Below are 21,417 nucleotides of genomic sequence, written 5' to 3' on the forward strand. Positions count from 1 at the left end.
AAGACAGATAAGTCATTTTAATTGATGATATGTGGCATAACGAACGACAGCAAATAGCATTACATGACAGGCTGAGGCAATCAGGGAGGCCTCTCTGGGGAGGTGACATTTGAGCTGAGACCTGAAGGAGGGGAGGAGGAGCAGACCAGCAGGTCAGGGGAAGAGCTCATCAGGCAGAGGGAGCTGCATGTGCAAAGGCCCTGGGGCACGAACAAGCTTGGCTGGTCTGAGGCTTAGCAGAGGATGGCGGGTCTGAAGTGAGGAGGTGGCAGACAGGCTCTGTTTTTGTCTCTTTTTAAAAAAACATCTAAACATCTCCTGTGAACATTTTATTTATCATTGTATTTCTGTGGCTGGCCAGTGCAGGCACGGAAGCCTGGACCTGGGTGGTGTCAGCACCACACTCTGGCCACCTGAGCAACCGGCCAGCCCGCAGACTGGTTCTTGTGGGGCCTTGTTGGATCTGGGGTTTTACATGCAGTGCAGTGGGGCCTCTCGAGGGTGTGAGCAGCGAGTGCCGCTGGGGATGGAGAGAACAGTAGTGGAAGCGACAGGACTTCTAGATGGATCGGCTGCGACTGCAAAGGGTTCCAGGAGGACTCCCTGGTGGTGGCGGTGGCCAGCCTGGGCAGCTGCTGGGTGAGTGGCCGTGTGCGGGGGCTGAGGGTTTAGGGAATTTGGGGAGCTCCCCTGCATGAGGTGCAAAGAACAGGGGAGAGCAGGAGAGAGGCCGTGCGGGGGAGGAGGTGGGGCAGAGGGAGCTGCACCCATCCCCGTGCCCAGTATGTGGCTGTGGCCGGGACCAGCTGAGGGGCTGGCTCTGCCTGTCAGTGTTGTAGGGATGCCCACTCCGCCAGGAAGGGGCCCCATGGCAGGGAAGAACAGCTCTCCCACCTCAGGGGTCTAAGCAGTCAGGCCCCAGGTAGCTGTTTCCTGTTTCAGACAGGTAATGTGCCTGCCTGCTCTCCCCCGTGACCACCTCAGCCTCGCCTGACTCCTGCTGCCTCTTCTGGAAGTGGGCCACAGGCCTGCTCCTGGACGGTGGCAGGGGGCCCATGCCCAGGAGCCTATGGACCTGCCAGAAGGCCAGCAAGTGCTCGTCTTGCTGCGGGAGACGTGGCCAACAGGACAACCCTCCTGGCCACTCCCGGGGCTGCGGAGCATCAGGGTGGCCTGTGAATGGGGCCGCCTGAGGTCTAGCTGGGCCTGCTGTTGGCCCTTCAGGACAACCCTTCTTGCAAATGCCGAACTCCAGTCACCCCAGGATGAGAGGAGCTTCACCGGGAGTCGCCCGGTGCCCTGACGCCCCTTGGAGCACCAGCTCTTCCTGCCTCACTAGAGGGACCCAGATCCTGCAGTGCGAGCAAGTCCACTCGTCCATTAAAGCCAATTCACAAATGTCAGATGCAACGTGATTTGATTTTTGTACCACCGGGAGACTTTTCTCATCCACAAATATGCAGACAAGGAACTCACAGGGGACGCTGGCCGTGCCCTGCCCTGGTGCTCGAGGTTGGCCAGGCTGGGCCACGCCAGGTGTTTATGGACCACAGTGGGTGGGGGACTCCCAGGACAGTCCCAGCCAGTGAGACCCTCTGAGATGGCTCTGAGCACTGGCTCAAGGCCAGGCTGGGACTGACACTTACGGCCACCCTCCTGTCCCCACACAGCTCTGCACGGAGGGAAGGGGATCCTAGACCACTTCAGGGGATGGTGCTCAGCTGCAAACAGGGTTGGGACCCATGTGCCACCCCTGCCTGGAGTCAGGTGGCCTTGTGGCCTGGCCTTCCTACCTGGGCGCTGGCTGTAATGTCCTCCTGCTCCTGGAGGGTCATGGGCTCGAGGGCATCCATCTGGTCTCTCTCATAGGGGATCCTGGAGCCTGGGCCCGTCTTCATAGGGGGAGATAGAAGCAGAAAAGAACGAGAGAACACCCTTGTGAGACAGTGCTAACGAAACGGCCAATCGGCCCTGCTGGGGGACCCCAGGGGGTCTGCCCCTGTGCCCAGGGCACCCCTGACCCACAGGCCACACTGGGTCAGCCCACCCTCGGCCAGCACAAGGTCCCACCTGGTAATCCCCACAGCCACACCAGGCATGATGGGTGGAGCTCCTCCTGGCCATGTGTGCGTGTGTGCATAGATACATGGCTCCTGCGAGGGGCCCAATGCTTGATCCTCCTTTTTCACTTAATGTCATCCCATGTCACTAGCAGTTACTGGAAAATGACATTTTGAGTGTGTGACTTCCACCTGCCCCGAGTGCGGGGACAAGACGCCAGGGAGAGGAAACCGAGGGAGGAAGTGGCCAACAGGAAGTGCAGTTTCCTCGTGGGCCTGCCTGTCGCCTGTCAAAGACCGGTCCTCACGGAAGGGTTTCCTGTTTCTCAGGCTGTCCGGCCAGGCCAGGACCAAGCCTCATCTAGTGGCCACTGGTCTTAATGTCCGAGAGTCCCCATCTCCTCCCTGTGTGCTGTTTCAGGGTCTTCGGCTAGAGTCCAGTGGCTTTCCACTTATGGTTCAAAGGCCATTCATTCATTCATTCATTCATTCTTTCATTCATTCAAAAAGATGACCGGTAAGGGGATCTTAAGCCTTGACTTGGTGTTGTCAGCACCAGGCTCAGCCAGTGAGCAAACCGGCCATCCCTATATAGAGATCTGAACCCGTGGCCTTGGTGTTATCAGCACCACACTCTCCCAAGTGAGCCAAGGGCTGGCCCTAAAGGCTCTCCTTTTAAAAAAACAAGATAAAAAAAGAATCGATTTAAAGAAAAACCTCAGTGGCTCAAGGCCCTCAGGGATGACAAAAAAAATTAGAAAGGGGGTTCAAGGATAACTGGAGTTTGGAAAGTAGTCCTAGAGACTGTCCCAGGAGGTTCCATAGTGACTGAGACTCTAGGGAGCGCAGGCATGCAGGGTGTTCCTGGCATCAGCCTTCACTGCGGTTGATGACCAAGGCCCTCACAGCCCTCTGGCCTCCCAGCACCATCTCTACTCTCCCAGGTGCTGCAAATCTGGCTTCAAGTCCGCCCTGAACCCACATTTCCCAAACAAGCAGCACTGGGACCAGTGGGGTCTGTGGTGGCCCCATGTCACAGAAGGACAAAGTCAAACCGAGCTTCTGCCGTGACTTTTGGGAAACTGCTCACACCTGCCCCTTTTCACTATGTTTCTGCCAGGTGTCACCATCAGTGGAGGCAGGGGCCCAGTGCTGGTTTGGTGGGCCAGGGAGGACAATGCCCACAGCCCAGGCTCTGAGCCCATCTGACACTCTGTCACTGACTCATTTCCTCTGCTGCCCCAAGACCCCGCTCTTGTGTGGCCTGCAGCATCTGGTGGGACAGAGGAGGTGGAAAGCTGTGGTTGTGGTCTTTCCTGCCCAGAGCAGAGGCGGACACTGCCCCACGCCTGAGCATGAGCAGCACCCTGGGGAAGTGGGGGATGGGGACAGGGGAGCTGGACAGAAGGGTTTGGCTGCACCTTGGTCCATGGAGGGGTCCTCACGCATTAGGGGCAAGGTGACGGACAAGGTGACCTGCACCAAGCTCCTTGCAGGAAGAGATGACAATGTTGGCTTTGGGGTCAGAGGAGACCTCGTACTTGTCCTCAGTCACCATTTAGGGGGTGTGAATGCAACATGAGGCCACATTACTCCATCTGAGAGCCATGTGTGAACAAGCCATGACACAGCTGGTGTGTCCCTGTTCATCCTGTTGGCCCTCATGTGCTCACTGCTTTTATGCCAGGCCCTGCGCTGGGTGTCCAGAGTCTCCAAGTGACTAAGACATAGTCCCAGCCCTCCAGGAGTACACATGTGTAGCAATAGGAAAAGACAACAGACCCTGAGCTATAGGGAACCTTCACATGTAAAGATCACCCATAACTCAATAAAAACAAGACCAGCAATCCAATAAAAAACTAGTGAGTGAAATAACAAAGTCAGCAAAGAAAACACAAATGACCCTTTTTACACAATGACACAAATCGCCCCCATAGTCAGAAAGCAGATTAAAAGTATGAGTTGCCACTGTCACTTGTGAGAAGGACAAATTCCAGTGGTTTCCATAGCAGCCCAGCCTCCCCATCCATCCTCACCAGCCTCAAAGTCACCTGCATTCACCTAAGCCCAGACTCCCACCTGAAACACACCTTCCTCCCCATCCCGAGCCCCTCCCTATCAGGCCTCCCTGCTGCGATGTGGCCCCTGGGGTCTCTGCTTCCACCACAGGCATGGCTTTCCTATGGCCTTAGCCATCTTTGTGTGGCTTAGGAACTGTCTGTGCAACTGGGCTGTGAGTTTTCAGAAAGCAGGGCCTGCATCTGAGCCACCTTTACACCCCCCATGGTAGTTAGCAGAAAAATATGTCACCAGTGTTCAGGCACAGAAGATTGTCACTGAAGTCACAGCACATCACTCCTCTGCTTAAAACCCTCGTCTCCCCACTTCGCTGGGAATGCAATCCTATCTCCTTGCACGGACTTCAGGCCCAGCTTGATCCAGGCTCTCGTCTCCTCACGCCCACCTCTCCTGTCCCCGGGCCTCCCTGTTTGGGCCTCTGCAGGTGCTGGGCCTTTTATGTGGAATACCCCCCATTTCCACCCTGGACAATCCGACACCTCATTGTTCAGGTCTTGCCTCCCCCCATCCTGTGTGAAGGAGCCCCCACTCTCCCCAGCTGCTGTCTACCTGGCACCCAGTTTTTATTTCCTCGCAGATGAACTGAAGTGAGCTGGCTCCTGTGCCTGTTTATTCTGTCTCCCTGACCAGGGTCTGCCCAACCCCCCACACCCACTTCTCAGCTGACATGTAAGAGGAGTGATGCTGAATTTAGGAAGAGGACACCGCTCTGGGAACAGGTTTTTTTGAACCTTTTTTTTTTTTTTTTGTGGCTGGCTGGTATGGGGATCTGAACCCTTGACCTTGGTGTTATGACACCATGCTGCAGCCAACTCAGCTAACTGGCCAGCCCCCATTTACCCTTTTTAATGGTAGGTGTCATTACTGTTGGGTAGATGTCACATGAGTTCTCATTCGGAGGGATATTTAGATTGTTTTCAAGTCTTTTTTCTTCAGCGGCTGGCTGATCTGAACCCATGACTTTGGGGTTATAAGACTGCGTGTTTTTAAGTCTTAAACTGATCTCACTTCATAAAGGGACCCTGAAGTTGCTAGGCCTCTCTCTTTGCAACTGTAAATTCTGGTTAGTTTCTAAAAGTGATATTTCTTGTTTCTTAAAGTTTCATAGAAACAAAGTTACCCCCATCTAGGAGCCCGAGGGGCTTGTGGGAGCGGTTGGCAGCCAGATGCCAAGGGGACCTTACTGGGAGCTGCAGGGCCAGCTGCTGCGCGATCCCCAACAGCAGGTGTGTGTGGGCTTCTGGGAGCACAGCAGGGCCAGGTGCACATTCCTGTCAGCCCACAGAAGGAGGCCTTTTGCCAGGATGCCGATTTCCATGATGCCCTTCAGGATCCAGGCTAAGGGGACACGCCACTGTTAAGACAAAGCCACCAGGGAAGGGACACTGGGTACCCTAGCTGCTCTACTCATGAGCTGCAAGGACCCTGGCAACTTGCAGAGCAGCCTCTGTGCCTCAGTTTCCTCATCTGTAAAATGGGACCAAGCCCATTTTGCAAATCAGAGGCACTTGCTGGGATGAAATGACACATCATGAGATACATCTAAGAAGTGCCGATGCTGGTGGGAAAGGACACTGGCCTCTCTGTACAGGGCTGCCCAGTCAGTGCCACACCCTGGGTCACTGGACCGCAGGCGTACCCATCCTCTCCTTACGCCTCACGAGTTAGAACAGCTCCATGGCTCAGAGACTTTTCTTTTCAGAGTTTGCTTCATCAGAGCTGGCCGGCTGGCTCAGCTGGGCAGAGTGCACAGTTGCAACACTAAAGTCATGGGTTCAGATGTCACATCGCATTTTGGCTTCTCTCTGGCCCCAGAGGTGGATGTGACAGATCAGGGAGACTCTTGCGCTTAAGCTGAGGGGTGGGCTGTGGGTGTCCATTATGTTAGGACACTGTCACTCACAGGTAGAGGACACACATGTCCTTTTATACAGACCAAATGCTAAGGTAGAAGGAAGCCACCCACACTCGGCATAATCACCCAGGCACAAGAGGCCACACAGCGTGTGATTCCACTTACATGAAACGTCCAGAACAGGCGAATCCCCAGACATGGAGGGTGGGTTAGTGGGTACTTTAAACGAAATGGGAGTGAGTGTTTAATTGGGACAGAGTGTCAGTTTGGGAAGATGAGAAAGTTCTGGAGATGATGGTGGTGATGACTGCACAGCAGTGTGACTGTGCTTCACGCCACTGAACGATGCACTTAAACACGGTTAAAATGGTGAATTGTATGTTATGTGCATTTTAGCACAATAGAAAATCGTTGAAAAAAGACAATGAAAAAGTAGCTCCCTAGAGAGGAAGGCCTTGGGACAGCTGACTCCCTCACGGGTGACTTAAATCGTGTGACAGCTAACCACACAAGGGGGGCTGTCTCATCTCCTGCTAATCATGGTGATTCACACGGGCTCTCAGTGACACTATGCCTCCGATTGCTTAATCACTCCGTGAGGTGAGGAAGAGAGCTACGAACCGCACTGAGCTTCCTTTTGCAGGTGAGAAAACTGAGGTTTACAGGGATGCTGAATCCTTCACAAACTCCATTTTTGGATGCGCCTCTGATAGCAAAAGGGAATGTCTGCCATTAGAACAACAGCTGTCACCAGCTGCCACCAGACCTCACTTGAAGCCTTGAAGCTCAGGCTCTGAGATTTGGGGAAAGCCCCAGCAGGCCACAGGGGGTTCTAGGCTGATCAGAGGTGGGGGCTCCCAGCTCTGGCTTGTCCCGAGGGTGAGCAGGGCCTTGGGGGGGAGGGAGGGAGGTGGGGATGTCCCCTCACCTGGGCTCACTGCCCTCTTCCTCCCGGCTTCTGCAGTTCTCCTGGACCGGCTTGTTGGACACCAGCTTGGGGAACGGCTCCGCGTGGGACACAGCCTTCTGGACAGTCAGGAGCTCCTGCTCCATGGGGTAGATGGTGGCGTGCCTACACATGATGTGCCGGTCGTCACTGGATTCCAGCCACCGCCCAGGCGGCAGGGAGAGGCAGCGCAGTCAATGTGAGTGGAGGGGTCTTGGGGACCAAGGGGGCAGAGGACAAGACAGTTATATTGAGGTGGCAAACAGCACCCACAGTAGTGGGAGGACTTGAGGGGGGCCATGGGGCCAGGCTGGCTTTGAGGAGTGAGGGGCAGGCAGGTAGGTAGCCAGGGGCAGCCAGGTTAAGAGGTGACAGCTCAGGGATGCTCACCATGGACAGCCATGGGGTAATGAACCAGGAAGGTGCTCCCCCCACTATGGCTGTAGGCAGCACAGGTCTGGGTGGGGGACCAGAGGACCCCGCTTGGGCAGTGTTCTCACATTTCCAGGCCAGAGCCTTCTGAGTGAGCCCGGGGCCTCTCTCCCTAGGGTTCCCATTCAAGCTCGGGCTCGGCCTGCATGGACAGACACTTGAGAGGCGCCAGCAGGAGCCACGGTGTCGGGACACAGGAAAGAGGCTCCCTAAGGGATGTGAGAGCCGGGGCCAGGGAGCTGGGGCCCCCATCTGTGGAGTGAGGGGCCAGGCCGTGGAGCCCGGGCCTTTCCAGCCCCCATACCCTGGAGTTTGGGAGTCTTGGTGCAAGGCCAGGAGCTCCTCATTCCTGGAAGAGGCCAGGTCCTTCCAGTGAGGAATTGGGAGGGAGGGAATGTCCCGCCACCTACCGGGAGTGGGGTGGTGGGTGTCCCCAGCCTGCCCATGAGCGGAGGTGGGGGCCAGCTGGGCACTGTGTGCTGCAGCTGCTGCTGCCGCTGGTCCTGGAGCTGTGGCTCCTCCAGCTGCCTGCAGCGCATGTCGTACAGCCTGCAGGGACGAGACAGGACAGTGGGAGGTGAGGCCAGTGGTGGAACCCCTGAGCCCATCACTTGAGAAACGCTCACGCCCCATGCCCCACTGAGTGGGCAGAGCACAGCTCCTTCCATGTGCTGTTCCCCATAGCTGAGGGCTGCCCACTCTGGCCTGCAGTGTGCACATGGAAGGTGAGACCAGGAGAGGCTAGCAGGCAGGCAAGGTCACCCCTGGGGGTGGCCAAGGGACACAGCAGATGCCAGGGATCAGGGGACACAGCAGACCACAGAGGTTGGGGACACAGTGGACCCCAGAGGTTGGGGACATAGCAGATGCCAGCCATTGGGGAACAGTGGATGCCAGGTATCTCTGCAGTAGCCAGTGTCCGTGAAGGGGCAGGGAGTGCCTCCCACCTCTACCTTCATCACATCACTGCGGCAGTAACAGGACCCCTCAGAATGACGTTGAGCTCAGCACTAAAACCCCCTCTCTCTCTCCAACAACAAGGACAGCACGGGCTGCTCATTGCATGTGTGATTAACAGTCCCTTCCCCATATCTGGAAGCCACCAAGCAGGCCCCCAATGTGGGTGGAGGGTGAGGGTTTGATCCCAAGCCGCTCCTGGCCACAGAAGATGGCGGATCTGCTCCTTCCCTGTCAAGGGTGCGGGGGGACACAAGGACAGCCCGTGGTGGTGGCACCTCATCTCCACGTGCCAGCACCACATCTCCTCCAGCCAACTCTTGCAGGAGCCTCTGCTTCTCAGCCGCTCCTCCAGGAGCTTCTGGACTCTGTTGCTGGGCTTGATGGTGATGGGAAGGTTGGGTTTCACTTTTTTCTGGAAAGGGAAGGAAAGGCTATGAGATTAGAGACCTTCATTTAGACGAGAATGCAGGGGCAGGTCCCAGGGACACAGGGAGAGATCCCGAGACTGACCTCCTCCTGCTGTGTTTATAATATGGTGGGGTTTAAATCCCCCTAAGTCTTGAAACTCCTCATCTCAAAAGCAGTGGTGGGGAAAGGGGGTTACTGACACTCAGAGTTGACAGCAGCCAAAAGCAAAAGCTGAACCCACAAGTTATAGATCTGGGAAGGGTCACAGGAAGAAGGTGCAGGATACGATTGATGGATAACATTGGTGATCATGGGATGTTCACTGAAAATTCAATGCAAGAGCACCTGCTGATTTTAACTAAAGACACTCATTCCCAAACAAAATAATTCTGGCTCAAGAAAAATCAACAGCAACATGTATCTACGATCGCCAAAGTGACAGCGTGTCTGGGGAAACCAGGCAGCATTTGTGCGTCTGTTTCATGTGCATATTAAGGACATGACCTTGTGCCTTGGGAACTGTCCCCAGCAACAAGTGGGTGCAGAGTTTAAACTGAAGTCTTCAGCGAGAGATGAAATGCACTTGGCAGACACAATGCTGTTTGTTCCTATAATTTTATTCCCTTCCCTTGTTTCACTGACCTGCCTGCAAGTCTCCTGCATCACCAAAACTGAAGATGCTGTACAAAATAATACACTAATCTCACTGGTTTACTTCTATCCATCCACCTACCCACACATTCATTCATCCACTTATCGATCCATCCATCCATCCATCCATCCACACACCCACCCACCCACCCATCCATCCACCCTCCCATTACTCCACTCATGCATCCATCCATCCTTCCTTCTGTCCCCTAGTTCGAGTCCCCCTTGTGCAGGTACTAGACCAGGTGTTGGCCTAAAACATGAACTGTGAGTTGAGGCAGAGGAGGACACCCCCTCACCTCTAAGGAAGCATGGGAGGAGCCTGAGAGAGCTTCCAAAGCTAAGGGAGCAGGAAGAGCTCACGGAGCTCATGGAACCGATCCTGAAATACGGCTGAGACTGTGGCCGGCAGCGCTACAGAGAAAGCTCCTCAGGCAAGAGCAAGGGGAGCCACTGAGCTCATCAGGTCACCTGGGGTGGAGGAGACTTCTGACCACAGAGGTCTCCTGGCACCGACCGTGGGCTGAGCCCCTGATGGATGCACCTTGTACTGCAGCCAGTGCTGGTGCACGGTACACACCTGAGACACAAACAGATGAGCACTCGCCAGACATGAGGCCGTGAGATGTGACCAATGCCCACGTGGCTGAGCCTTCACAGGTGCCTCTTGCCAGTGACCTACCTTATCATGATTTCTCCTGACCATGGGCCCCCTTCCTGTTTCTCTCTTTCATGGGGCTCTGTTTTGCTTTGGCGGCCAGCTGGTACAGGGATTGAACTCTGGACCTTGGTGTTATCAGCACCACACTCTAACCATAAGGCTAACCGGCCAGACTTCCTGTGGCTTTTAAAAGGTGTCTCTTCTTAACTAAGTGGCAGGGTCTCCAACAACACAATCCCAGCTGCTGTGGTTCTCTTGTGCTGGGCAAAACAGAAGATCCTGAATTGAACCAGAACACAAACGCGAGGAAAGGAAGAATGCTAACCCTCTCTCCAGCTCTCAGCCACGTGCACATCTGTGGAAGCAGCATCTGCTTATTGCTGGAGCACTCAGGGGCTTGGGGAACACGGAATCAGACGTGGAGAAGGCTTCTGAATTAAGGCGAGTCTCGCAGGCCAATTATCTCCGCTGTGGACATCTGCGTGGTGGCCCTGCAGGGTACATTCTGGCTTGCATGACCTGTCTGGGGCTGGGATTCTGGATCCCACACCTAGGGGAACTCTTGTCCTATGAGAGGCTGGCCAGGGTTGGAAGGCCGCTGGCCCGGGTGCCGGAAGATCTGGATGGGGCTCAGCTCTGCTGCTCAGCTCAGCCTCGGTGGGTCCTAAGGCCCCTCAGGCCCAGCAGAGGGGCGGGACAGAAGGGTCTCCAAGCTCTCACCAAGCTTTCTGCTGCCCCGATTCCTTTTACACCTTCTCTGCAGGGACAAGAGTGACAGCTCCATGGGGCCCCACCAGGAAATGCCTCTACCTATCTCAGGCCGCCACGGAGCCATGTTTGGTCCCTTCTAGCATAGGAAATCCAGCACCTATACCATCAGGTGGGTCTGCTTGGAGTTTGGGCTCCCCAAGGTCTGCCCATGGAGCTTGTGAATGTGGACAGGTTTGTCAGTCTCAGATGGGAGGACGTGGGTGGAGTCTCGAGTCTGACCCACAGGAGTGCTCTCCTCCACCAGAGCCCAGACGTGGTGATGGCCCTGATCCACCTTCTCCATGTAGTCTGGGCCCAATGGCTATGTGTCACAGCAGTTCCTGGACACTTCCTCCGAGCTTCCCCAGGTGGGTGGCTCTCTGGGCCCCTCCGATTTGGCTTGTGCCAGGTTCCTCTCCTGGGGTCTGCTGCCTGCTGCCAGTGGCTTGGTGGACCCTGAAGGGGAACAACTGTTTACTTATAACCTGCACTGGCTGCACACCTGCCAGGCCATGCACAGTGGAGAGTTGTCCAGACCCAGGTCCCTTGTCCATCATCCCTTTCCCTCTTTGTGATGTCTGTGGGACCACCCCGGCAGGGGGCCTCATCGTCCCTCTCACACCGGCCGTGTCACAGCCAAGAAAACAATGAGGCCAATTTCAATCCATCAAGGGAAAAGCTCTGGTTTTAGGTGCCTCGCTTGAGGAACCCAACAATTGCACAAAATCCACAGCACATAGCTAGTCAATAAGGAAAGATCAGGTGAACCAAGGGTCCCACTTAACCTAGCGCCCCCACTAGGCAAATTTATGGGTCCTCAGGAGAGAGAAATTTCTTTGTCATCAAAACTCCTTCATGGTTTGATCTTCAGAATTAGGCTATTATTTAAGAAACAGTACTGCTGAGGCTAAAAATAAAATGAGCCTCCCCACCCCCCCACCTCCTGCACAGAGCATGGTGGTCTAGGCCAGAGACTGTCAGACAGAGCTGGGCTTGAATCCCACCTCCACCATTTACTGTGTGACCTGGAGCCAGGCGCTCATGGGGCCCCACCTTGCTTTTTCCATCTGCACACTGGGTCTAGTGACCAAGTCTACTATAAAGAGTGGTTGTGGAGGTAGATCAGGCAGTGCACACATAGCAGTTAGCCAAGCACCTGACATTTAATCCTACTTATTCCCAGCTTGATCCAGTTCAGCTATTCCTATCTTAGGTTCTCATGCAAGGAAGGCGAGGCTGCAGGTGGGGAGCTGCGAGGAGCCCACCTTAGTCTCCTGGTGCCCGCATGACTCTTCAGAGCCCAAACAGTTCACCGTGAGCACCAGGATGTGAAGGGATTGCTGCACAGCATGGTAGAGGCACAGCCCAGGGAATTCTCCAGGCCTAGGGTGGCTGGAACTACCAGCACCCCAGCACAATCCCAAACTCTATGGGGAGAGATGATGTTCCATTCATTGGTTCTGCTAACATTTCTCAGAAATGCTCTCACATCAAAGGGTGGAGCTGTGTGGGCCAAAGATAGAGCCCCCATTCTTGGCGGAAACATGAACAATCACCCCCCATTCATAGCTGAAGTTCCTCCCCAAGGAGACGTGACCCCTCTCACACACACGTACACAAACTGCTTCTCACAAAACCCAAGAACGGTGGTCAGGGCAGCTGTGGCGGGCACGGAAACACACACATGGACCCAGGCGGAGAACTGCAGAGACACATACCCACGCTCAGGGCCCACAAGACTGCTGGTCTCTTGGCCAGAGCTCACCCATTTGGGGTATTCATACTGGGGCCGGTGGGGGCTTTGGGCTTGGCTGAGACCTCTGGGGTGCTCTGTGTGGCCAGGGGCCTGGCTTGCTGGTGCAGGGGTGCATTCCAGGCTGGAGTTCCTTGGCACAGTTTCGATGATGGGAATGGGCTTCTCCAATTTGATGATCTGGAATAGACCAAGCCCCAGTGTCAGGGCTCCCTTCATGCCTGGCCAGCCCTGTAGAGGAGGCCAGGCAAGCAGAAGAAAGACATGAGCAGAGGCCTGGGGCCGGAGGGAGCACAGCAAGTGGGCCTGGGCATCTGAACGAGGTTTGTGCACTGGGACAGGGGACTTCCTAACCCCCTGCTCATGACTGCACGGGGCTGAGGTAGCATCCGGCCACGAATCCCTCCTCCTCTTTTCCAGGCACACCCCCATGTAAGGCAAGCTGGAGGCAGCGGCTGCTTTCCTAATGGCATCCCGAGGCCTGGCAGGGAGACCAGCTGTCTCCCTACCTTCTCTCAGGTGGGGGAACCTGTTACTTTCTTCCCGCATAAGATAACTTCATACAAGCATTTGTCAGGACACAGAAAACAAAGGTATGAAAACAGAAAGCGCGAAAAGCAGGAGTGCAAAGGAGCACACCGTGTGATCTCAGGAGACAGGTGTCCTTTGAGGTCTAGTTACAAGTCCCCTCCACGTCTTCATGCTTTTTTAAGCAGGAAAAACTTTACTTATTTATTTTTTGCATGCTGGCCACTAACCCTTGACCTGGTGTTATCAGCAGTGCACTCTAACCAACTGAGCTAACCGGCCAGCCCCAGGAATGACTTTTAAAACCAGGAAAGGGTGTTTGGCACCTTTGGAGTGAGGATCGAGGACGGGGGCTCTGCCAGGAGGCTTTCTCCTGGTGGCTCTCCACCCGATCTCACCAGGTGGTCCCCTGGGTCAGGTACTGACCATGGCTTCTTCCCAGACACATGGGTGGGAGGCAGAGCGTGGCCTGGGGCTCCCTCCCATGTGGGGCTTATACCTTCTGGTGCTCGGGGCCCTGGCTGTGGGCCCTGTAGGCGTCAGCCCCAGTGCAGGACATAGCACACAGGTCGCAGTGCAACTGGGCCAGCACCCCATGCAGCCCACCATCAGGCTGGATGCCTGTCTTCTGAGCCACCTTCTTCTTTCTGTGCTTCTGTCCTTCCAGATGCTCCCGGTAGGTCTGCCAGGGAACAGCAGAGAGCCAGAGGTGGCCTGAGGGCGGTGTCTGCGTTCTGGGCACTGCCCTGTCCCCTGCAGGCCACAGGCACTGCATGCGGGACCTTTCGGGAGGCAGGGCTTGCCATCCCCACCCTCCACCTGCTGGTGCCCAGGGGCTCCCATGTCATTTTATTAAGCCCATTCCATAGATGCAGAAGCTGGAACTAGGGACGTAAGATTTCTTCTCTCTTCTAAAAATAAGCAAGATTCTTGAGAAAGCATCCTGAAAAGATCACACGTTCAGTTTTGAGGCTGCTGTAAAAGAAAATTCCAGTTTTTTAGAAGGTGACCTCAGAAACCAAGTGAGGACAGGGGCTTCCCAAATCACCTGTTCTGGTAATTTCTTCCTTTCCAGAAAAATGCTAATGAAACCATGGGTGGCACACACAAGTCTCAATCCCGTGTATCCAGGACTACTGCACCTAGAATAGCCGAGTGACTGCTGAACCACTGCCAAGCCCTTACGCAGGCTCCCAAAAAATGCTTGTCACGTGGGCCCACTAAACTCATCTGCTTTAACTATGCCAGGAAGGAACACTCTGTAGAATCAAAACATCCCTGAGTATACACAAGAAACTTGTAACATTGGTTGATTCTAAGGAGGGAGAGTGGAAGGGAGTGGACAGGGAAAGATTTTACTGTATAATCTCTGGAATTTAGGAATCCAGAAACTTGTAAAGAGATCACCTAAGCAACAGAGTAAATATGCACACATACACAGAGATTAGGAAAAAGAGTCTATGGAATAGAGAAAAGTCTGGAAGGATACACACCAAGATGCTACCGGTCAATTATTTCAGGGTGGAGGGATTATGGGTGGGTCTCGTCTGCTCTTTGCTCTTGCTGTGGTAGTTAACCACAAGGGCTTTGACAAACCTAGGTCTGATTTCTATTGTCATCACTAAGACCAACTCTTAGCCACAGACAGACCTCGACAATGCCCTTGTAAGGATTAAATAGTCCACCTAACATGCTCTGCAGAGTGTGAGAACAAACAGTCGCTGTTTTATCACTCCTGTTGTCAGGCTCCCAACACACATGTATGATACGTGTAATGAGAAGCCAAGGGAGGGTTTTTAGAAAGAGGCACCTGGGGTGCACTTGGGGTGCCCATGGCTGGGAGGGGTGGGTCTCACCATGGATTATGCATCAGAAACCACACTCTCTGCAACTTAGAAAATCTGCTTAGACGGACGGCTAGAGAGAACACAGGAGTACTGCCATCCGGCCCTGGAGGCCATGTGGACACGAGCCCATTACACACAGCAGGTAGAGACCATGTTTAGATGCAGTGGCGTCTGAGCAGTGTTGGGGTAGGCGGCAGGTAGGAGGGGGCCATGGATAGAAAACGGCAACACGAGGGTCCTCATGGTGCTGGAAAAGTTCAGTATCTTGGCGGTGGTAGGGAACTCGGCTAGGACAAAATACACACACATGCACACGAGTACAGAAGGTTCCTAACTTATGATGGTTCGACATACAGTGGGTTTATCAGGGTATTAAGTGTATTTTTGACTTATGAATTTTCAACTTAGTATGCATTTATTGCCATTTGGCATCAATACAAGTGAAACTGGGACACCTGAATCAGATGGGCGGACTGTGTCACTGCCAGTGTCCTGGTAGTGACATTGACCATAGTTCTGCAAGATGCTATTTATGAGCATTGGGGGAAACCGGGTGAAGGGTGGGGGGCGCTCCCCGCGTCATTTCTTATGACTGCATGTAAACCTCAATCGCCTCAATAACAATGTCCACATACAGTGCTGAGAGTATGAGCTAAAGGCTGGGAATAATGATAGCTGACATTTCTACATGGCATTTGGGCATCACGACCACCTGGAGGCAAATCCTATGATCACCACTTTCCCATGAGAGGACTGGGACTTGGAGGGGCTGTGCCACTTGCTCAGGTCACCACTAGTAAGTGGTGGGCCAGGTGACACACCCAGGAGGCCAACTCCAGAACCCACACTCAGAGCCCACGCCACCCTCAATGCGGAGTACCCAGCAGAATATCATGGGCTCACTCGATTCTGGGAAGAATCTGGGCTCATAGGAGGACATGCTCGTGTCTGGCACAAGGACCAAGATGGGCATAGAATTTTATATTCAGCAAGGCCCTCACGATGCAAAGTAAAAATCGCGCATAGAGATGAAGATGGGGACAGGCAAAGGCAATCTTTTCCTAATGAGCACGCACATTTTCAATGGAAGAAAGCACACCCAAAACATCCTGTCCAAGGACTCTGCAAAGGAAGCCAGCATCCCATGCCTCACCCCCCTCCAGCAGGTGACAGAGGTGAGCACCGCTGAGGGAAAGAGTGCTAGACTAGGAAAGGGTGGACTGGGGTGGGGGTGGGGTCCCAGGCTGGTCCTGGCATGGCCGGCCCCATTTCCCCAGCTGTGTCACTGAGGCCTGATGAGGGGTTCTGGAGGCTTCTCACATCTCCAGAGGCTATGATTCTGGACTCTAAGTTTCTCCAGTCTAGAGCCTCCTTTAGGATGTGTGTTTTGCAACAACAGACATCTAGCATTTCAGTTGTCTTCCAGGGAATGAGCCTACGATTTCAGCTGGATTGTTTTTGAGCTTTACCAACTCAGGCTCGTGTGTTCAGCAAGGAGATCCTTCACTTGCATGTCCCAAACAGTGCTGTGCACACGTATGCGCACACACACACGCACCCACACACACGCTCACGAACACACATGTGCGCATGCCCTGAGACTGAGCAGAGTGCCTCATTTGTATCCAAACTGCTTAAATGGCCTCCAGCAAAGGGACACCGCAACTAGCCGCCTGTGGGCAGCCACGTCTGCCTCACTGCCCCCTGCATCCCACCCTGGGAGAGCCCGCAGAGCCCGCAGAGAAGCCTCCTTGGGCATCACAACCACAGCTTCTGCAGGTAACCATAGACCCTGGGCCTGGCTCTCATTTGTTCCACTAGAACACCAGCAGGCTCACCTTAAGGCAATTCTTCCACATACCTTATGGTGCAAGTTTAACAACGGACCTATTTCTTTTTTAGTTTTTGGCAGTTGGACGGTACAGGGATCTGAATCCGTGACCTTGATGTTACAAGGCTGTGCTCTAACCAACTAAGCTAACCAGCCAACCCAACAGACCTATTTTTGCCAGTCAATGACCCTGATCCCTGGCACCCACATTTGGCCCACAGGGGATTTGGGGGTCGGAGAGACTCCCGGGCCTGCCCACACTGGGGGGGGATTGACCTGGGGACTTGCACAGCTGAGCTCACAGATGTCACAGTAGCGAAGCTGGGGTTGCGAGGGCCCCTCTTGGGCTTCGGCAGCTTGCTGGTAAACGGTGGCTTCCTAGGGAAGCTGCCAGCAGAGTGGGCCCTGGGGCTGCCTCCCGAGCTGCTCCACAGTGCTGAGCCCACGGGTGGCATTGGCAGCAGGGAGGGCTGCTGCTGGGGGGTCCCAGGGAAGGCGGGGGCTACATCTGCGGGGTGAGTGCTGGAGGATAATAGAGACAGGCTGCTGAGCACACCAACATGTCATAGCTTGGGTAGCTTGGTCCTAAGAAGCAGAGAAAAAAATGAGAGAGGGAGGGAGAGGTACTGATTTCCACCCAGTTTACTGAGGGAGCAGATGGATCGACCACCTGTGCAAACATATATGCACAGGGAAACGGTGGTCCTACCACTGTACTGGGCACAGATGGGGTTGTATAACGACAGGGGGTAGGAGGCTGTGGTGGAGACAAAGGTGTCAGGCTGGACACTTGTCGCCATGGGGTATGTGTGTCCTGAGGATGAGGCGCTCACCAGCTGCCCAACCATTGCTGTGAGTGCCTGTCACAGGGCCTGGGCTTGGCTGTGGCCACCGCTGGGCTGCCCATAGCTTCCTTTGGTCCCTAGAGAACAGGCTCAGGCTCTCTGCAGAGCCACCCCCCTCCCCGCCATCCCTGCCTGCCCTGAGCCTGTGGTTGGGCCCTGGCTTGGCTGGCTGGAGCGTGCAGGAGGATGAAGTCAGGACCAGAGGCTGGAGTCCTGGGCTGGAGCCCGGCAGTGCCCAGCCTATGACCCTGTGCCCACCACTCCTGTCCAGACTACAGCTGCCTCCTCCACGGCCATGGGGAGAAGGGCCATTTGTGTCTTCCATGAGCTCCTACACGTCTTCCACCTCTAACACCCAAGTCCTCCACCGAACTTAGCTCCTTCCATCCTGGGAAAGCTTCCTTGAAAAAAGAAATCTAGCTCCATCGCGAGTCTGGCCCTCACATGCACAGGCCTACCAGCTAGCCGAGACTTGGGGCACATCTCAGAAGCCCACCCTGACAGTCTCGCTACTCCTGATCTCCTGTGAGTCTAGAGTGTCTAAGGTGTCACCTGAATGAGTTCTCCCTGCGCCACAGCCAACGTCTCATCACCCCCACCCTCTGCCCCTGTGGACAACCCACATGGCTGGAAGAGTGTGTCAGAGGCCGGGGACCAAGGCTGGGCGTACCGGCTGTCCTCGTAGCTGCTGGTGGCCATCAACTGTCCATACCTATAACTGTCCTACATGGGGGTTTCTGTGGGAGAGAGACAAAGAGCAGGAGACAGCAGCTCAGGGCCACACTGCACTCTGTCCATGTTCATTCATTCCCACAGTGCTGGCCCCGAGCGCCTGCTCAGGACTAGGCCCTGGTTCGGGAATTGGGGACATGGGAAGAGCCAGGCCTGCCCATGACTTACAAGAGGACTCTGGCTGTTGGGGAGCATGGAGAGGGCGGGCTTGGAGAGAAGCCCCGAGGCCTTGGTGAAGGGATGGAGAGGGGTGGGGAAGAGGGAGGGGTTAGAGGGTCCAAGCTTGGGTGACTGGGGCCTGTGATGTCCGGTTACTGACATGAACAGGGATGTGGTGTGGGTGGCACGGCTGAGGTCTGCATGGGACGCCTCTGCGACACCAAGTGGAAACACAGCGGCCAGATTTGCAGGGCCTGGAGCATGAGGGTGAGGGTGTGTCCTGGCCTCTCTGGGGCCACATGGCCAAGGTCTCCTGCCCTCACAATGCCTCCACCTCCTTCAGAGCCACCTGCTCAGGCTGGGTAACAGACAGGAGACAAAGCTCTGCATCTGGTCTCTGTCCCCAAATGCCCTTCTGCGCTTCTGTTGTGAGGTTCCCTGAGAGAAGCCAATTCTCTCTTTAGAAAGTGACTCTAATTTAACTGATTTCCCCCCATGTCACATACACACTGTCAGAAGAAAATGCCAGAAGGAAAGATCGCAGTAAGGGAGCTGTGACAAGGGGCATGTAGGGGCAGCCAAACTCATGCACATGATGCTACAACGTTTTCTAGTGAGAAGGGACAGCTGGATACCTGGTAGGCAGGTGCAGTGCTGGGCGCGGGTGCGGGCTCCTGGACCAGCTGCCGTAACCAAAGTCCTGGCCAGCGTGGGGCTGGGACCCACCATAGCCCACTGGGGCAGCCATGAGGAACACGGGGCTCCCAGCGCACATTCCTGAGACCTCCCTGGGAGCCCGGGAACAATTTTAAGTACTTTTCCCAGATTAACACAAACTTACAACCCTGTGAGGTTGGGACTATCATTGCACCTGATTCACACATGAGGAGACTGAGGCACAGTAAATACCAAAGTTGGGACTCGAACCGATTAATCTAGCACTCAGGTAATCTACTTGTGCGGCATGCCTTTTTCTCAATGTCAAAATTCTTCACAGAAAAGCGAACTTCAACAGTACTTTTTTCTGTTCTTTAAACAAGTGAGGTTTTTCTTTGTATGTCTGGAGCATTCAGGCAGTACATCTGAATAAAGCTGAATGCAGACAAATAAAAAGAAAACTGAAAAAAAAAAAAAAGAGGAGGAGCCACCAGGAGTGCACCTGGACAACAGAAGGCCGTGTGGGAGTGAGTGGCTGAAGCGCAGAAAACAAGCAGCCTGAGCTCTGGAAGGACCAGCCGCACAGACGCTGGACTGGCACCCAGCACTAGGGAAGGGGAGCTGCTGGAGACGGCCCGGAAGTAAAACCTCCAGGGCCTGCGAGGGAATGACGACCACACGGAGTCAGTTTGAGCCCTGCAAGTCAAAGCTGGGGGCTTAGAGGTGTGCGGGCATGGTCAGGAAGTCCCAGGAGGAACAGCGACGACCGCCTTCCCCCAGGTCCAGAGGCATTCAGGGCATGGGGAGGGGGCACCAGGGGAGGTGCTGCCCCCCAGGGAGAGTTAGGTTTCCCTGTATTAACAATGGATTTTTTTTTCTTTTTTGTTTTTGTTGGCCAGTACAGGGATTAAACCCTGCACCCTGGTGTTATCAGCACCACACCCTAATCGACTGAGCTGACTGGCCAGCTTGACCATGTGTCTCACTTTCTGTATTTGAGGACATTTTGCAGGCCAGGAAGAGACGGCCCCTCCCAGCGCTAAGCAATTCTTAGAGATGGCAAAGGGCCTGGCTGGGACCATGACTTTCCCATGCAAACCCCCACCCAGTTCCTGCCCTACCCTACAACATCCCAGCACCAGCGTCTCAGTCCGTCTGTGCTGCTGTGACTGACCACCACAGACTGGGTCACTGACAAAGAACAGAAACGTTCCTTTCTCACAGTTCTGGAGGCTGGGAAGTCCAAGATCAAGGCGCCGGCATGTGGTGTCTGATGAGGGCCTTCCTGCTGCGTCCTCCGGAGCGGAGGAACACCGTGTCCTCATGTGGCAAAAGATCAAGTGGGCAAGGTAACCACAGGCTGCCACTGCCCGAAGCCAAATACTGCACCGTAGAAGCCACTAGGTGCGCTGCTAATTTCCAAACCCTGGTTGGTTTCTCTTCATGACTCCCTAAGAAAGAGCACAGCAATGTCACACACACTAGGTTAAGGGGTCGGCATGAACTTGTTACCGGGTGGAACTGAAACACTAGCTTTCATCTATTTTCAAAGTACTTTAATATAGTCGTGAAAAGTGCGGCAAAGGCCCCGAGCTCAGTGCAGACTTGTGTAACAGGCAGTTCGCCTCTGTGGTGGGCACAGCAGGGTCTGTGAGAAATTGGCCCAAGAAGTCATACCAGGTTATCAGCCAGAAACTGACACAGGGGATACATAAAAATGATGGGGAGCAGGGTGGGGCATCCTTTTTCCCCCAGGGATGCCAACGCTGGCTCCCCGACTGAGGCTGTGGTCTTGGGTGACAGGCCAAGGGACGGAGGACAGCAGAGATGCAAGCCTTGGAGAACGGTGGGGAGGGGGTGTTTGTCGCACCCCCTGTGTCCCTACCCATGGATCCCTCCTGCCCCTGGCCACTTCTCAGTCTTTAGCCCCTCCCCCGCCATCTCTTCTCCAGGCTCCTTTCTCACCCTCTCCCCCCAAAGGCCTGGGTCCCTGTCCCCTACTAGGTCTTAAATATCCAAATGCCTACTCCGCTGCCTCTCAGGGTCCCAGGTGCCTCTCACTCCTCACTGTCCCGGCAGGGTGGCCTTTCCCTAGAAACCCCAGGTGCCCACCCTCGAACTGGTCTCAGGACCTCTCACCATGCGCAGTCTGCTCCCCACCCCAGTCCTCTGGCCCCCTCCTCAGTCCTCAGTTCCCCCCACCTCCCCACTCCATCTCTGCCCCTCCCTCCGGTACCCTCCCAGGTCTCTGTCTTCTCTTCCT

The 21,417-nt window shown here is 54.8% G+C and overlaps 1 protein-coding gene across 1 annotated transcript; it reads right to left on the reverse strand.

The window, feature by feature from the left end:
* Nucleotides 1–895: 895 nt before the first annotated feature.
* Nucleotides 896–19,272, reverse strand: LOC134387499 (zinc finger RNA-binding protein 2-like). Its single transcript, XM_063109955.1, is given in 26 exon segments — nucleotides 896–1,105; nucleotides 1,794–1,892; nucleotides 3,188–3,333; nucleotides 3,482–3,546; nucleotides 3,548–3,620; nucleotides 5,326–5,367; nucleotides 5,370–5,493; nucleotides 6,616–6,700; nucleotides 6,923–7,090; nucleotides 7,783–7,921; nucleotides 8,072–8,136; nucleotides 8,608–8,744; nucleotides 10,378–10,448; nucleotides 10,773–10,809; nucleotides 10,927–11,111; nucleotides 11,288–11,304; nucleotides 12,568–12,735; nucleotides 13,410–13,476; nucleotides 13,579–13,765; nucleotides 17,038–17,087; nucleotides 17,090–17,172; nucleotides 17,208–17,346; nucleotides 17,471–17,518; nucleotides 18,230–18,329; nucleotides 19,133–19,179; nucleotides 19,182–19,272. Coding segments are annotated over 26 exon segments (2,643 nt in total).
* Nucleotides 19,273–21,417: the final 2,145 nt, after the last annotated feature.

This window comes from Cynocephalus volans, chromosome 10 (genome assembly GCF_027409185.1).
Source record: "Cynocephalus volans isolate mCynVol1 chromosome 10, mCynVol1.pri, whole genome shotgun sequence".
Taxonomy (NCBI): Eukaryota; Metazoa; Chordata; class Mammalia; order Dermoptera; family Cynocephalidae; genus Cynocephalus; species Cynocephalus volans.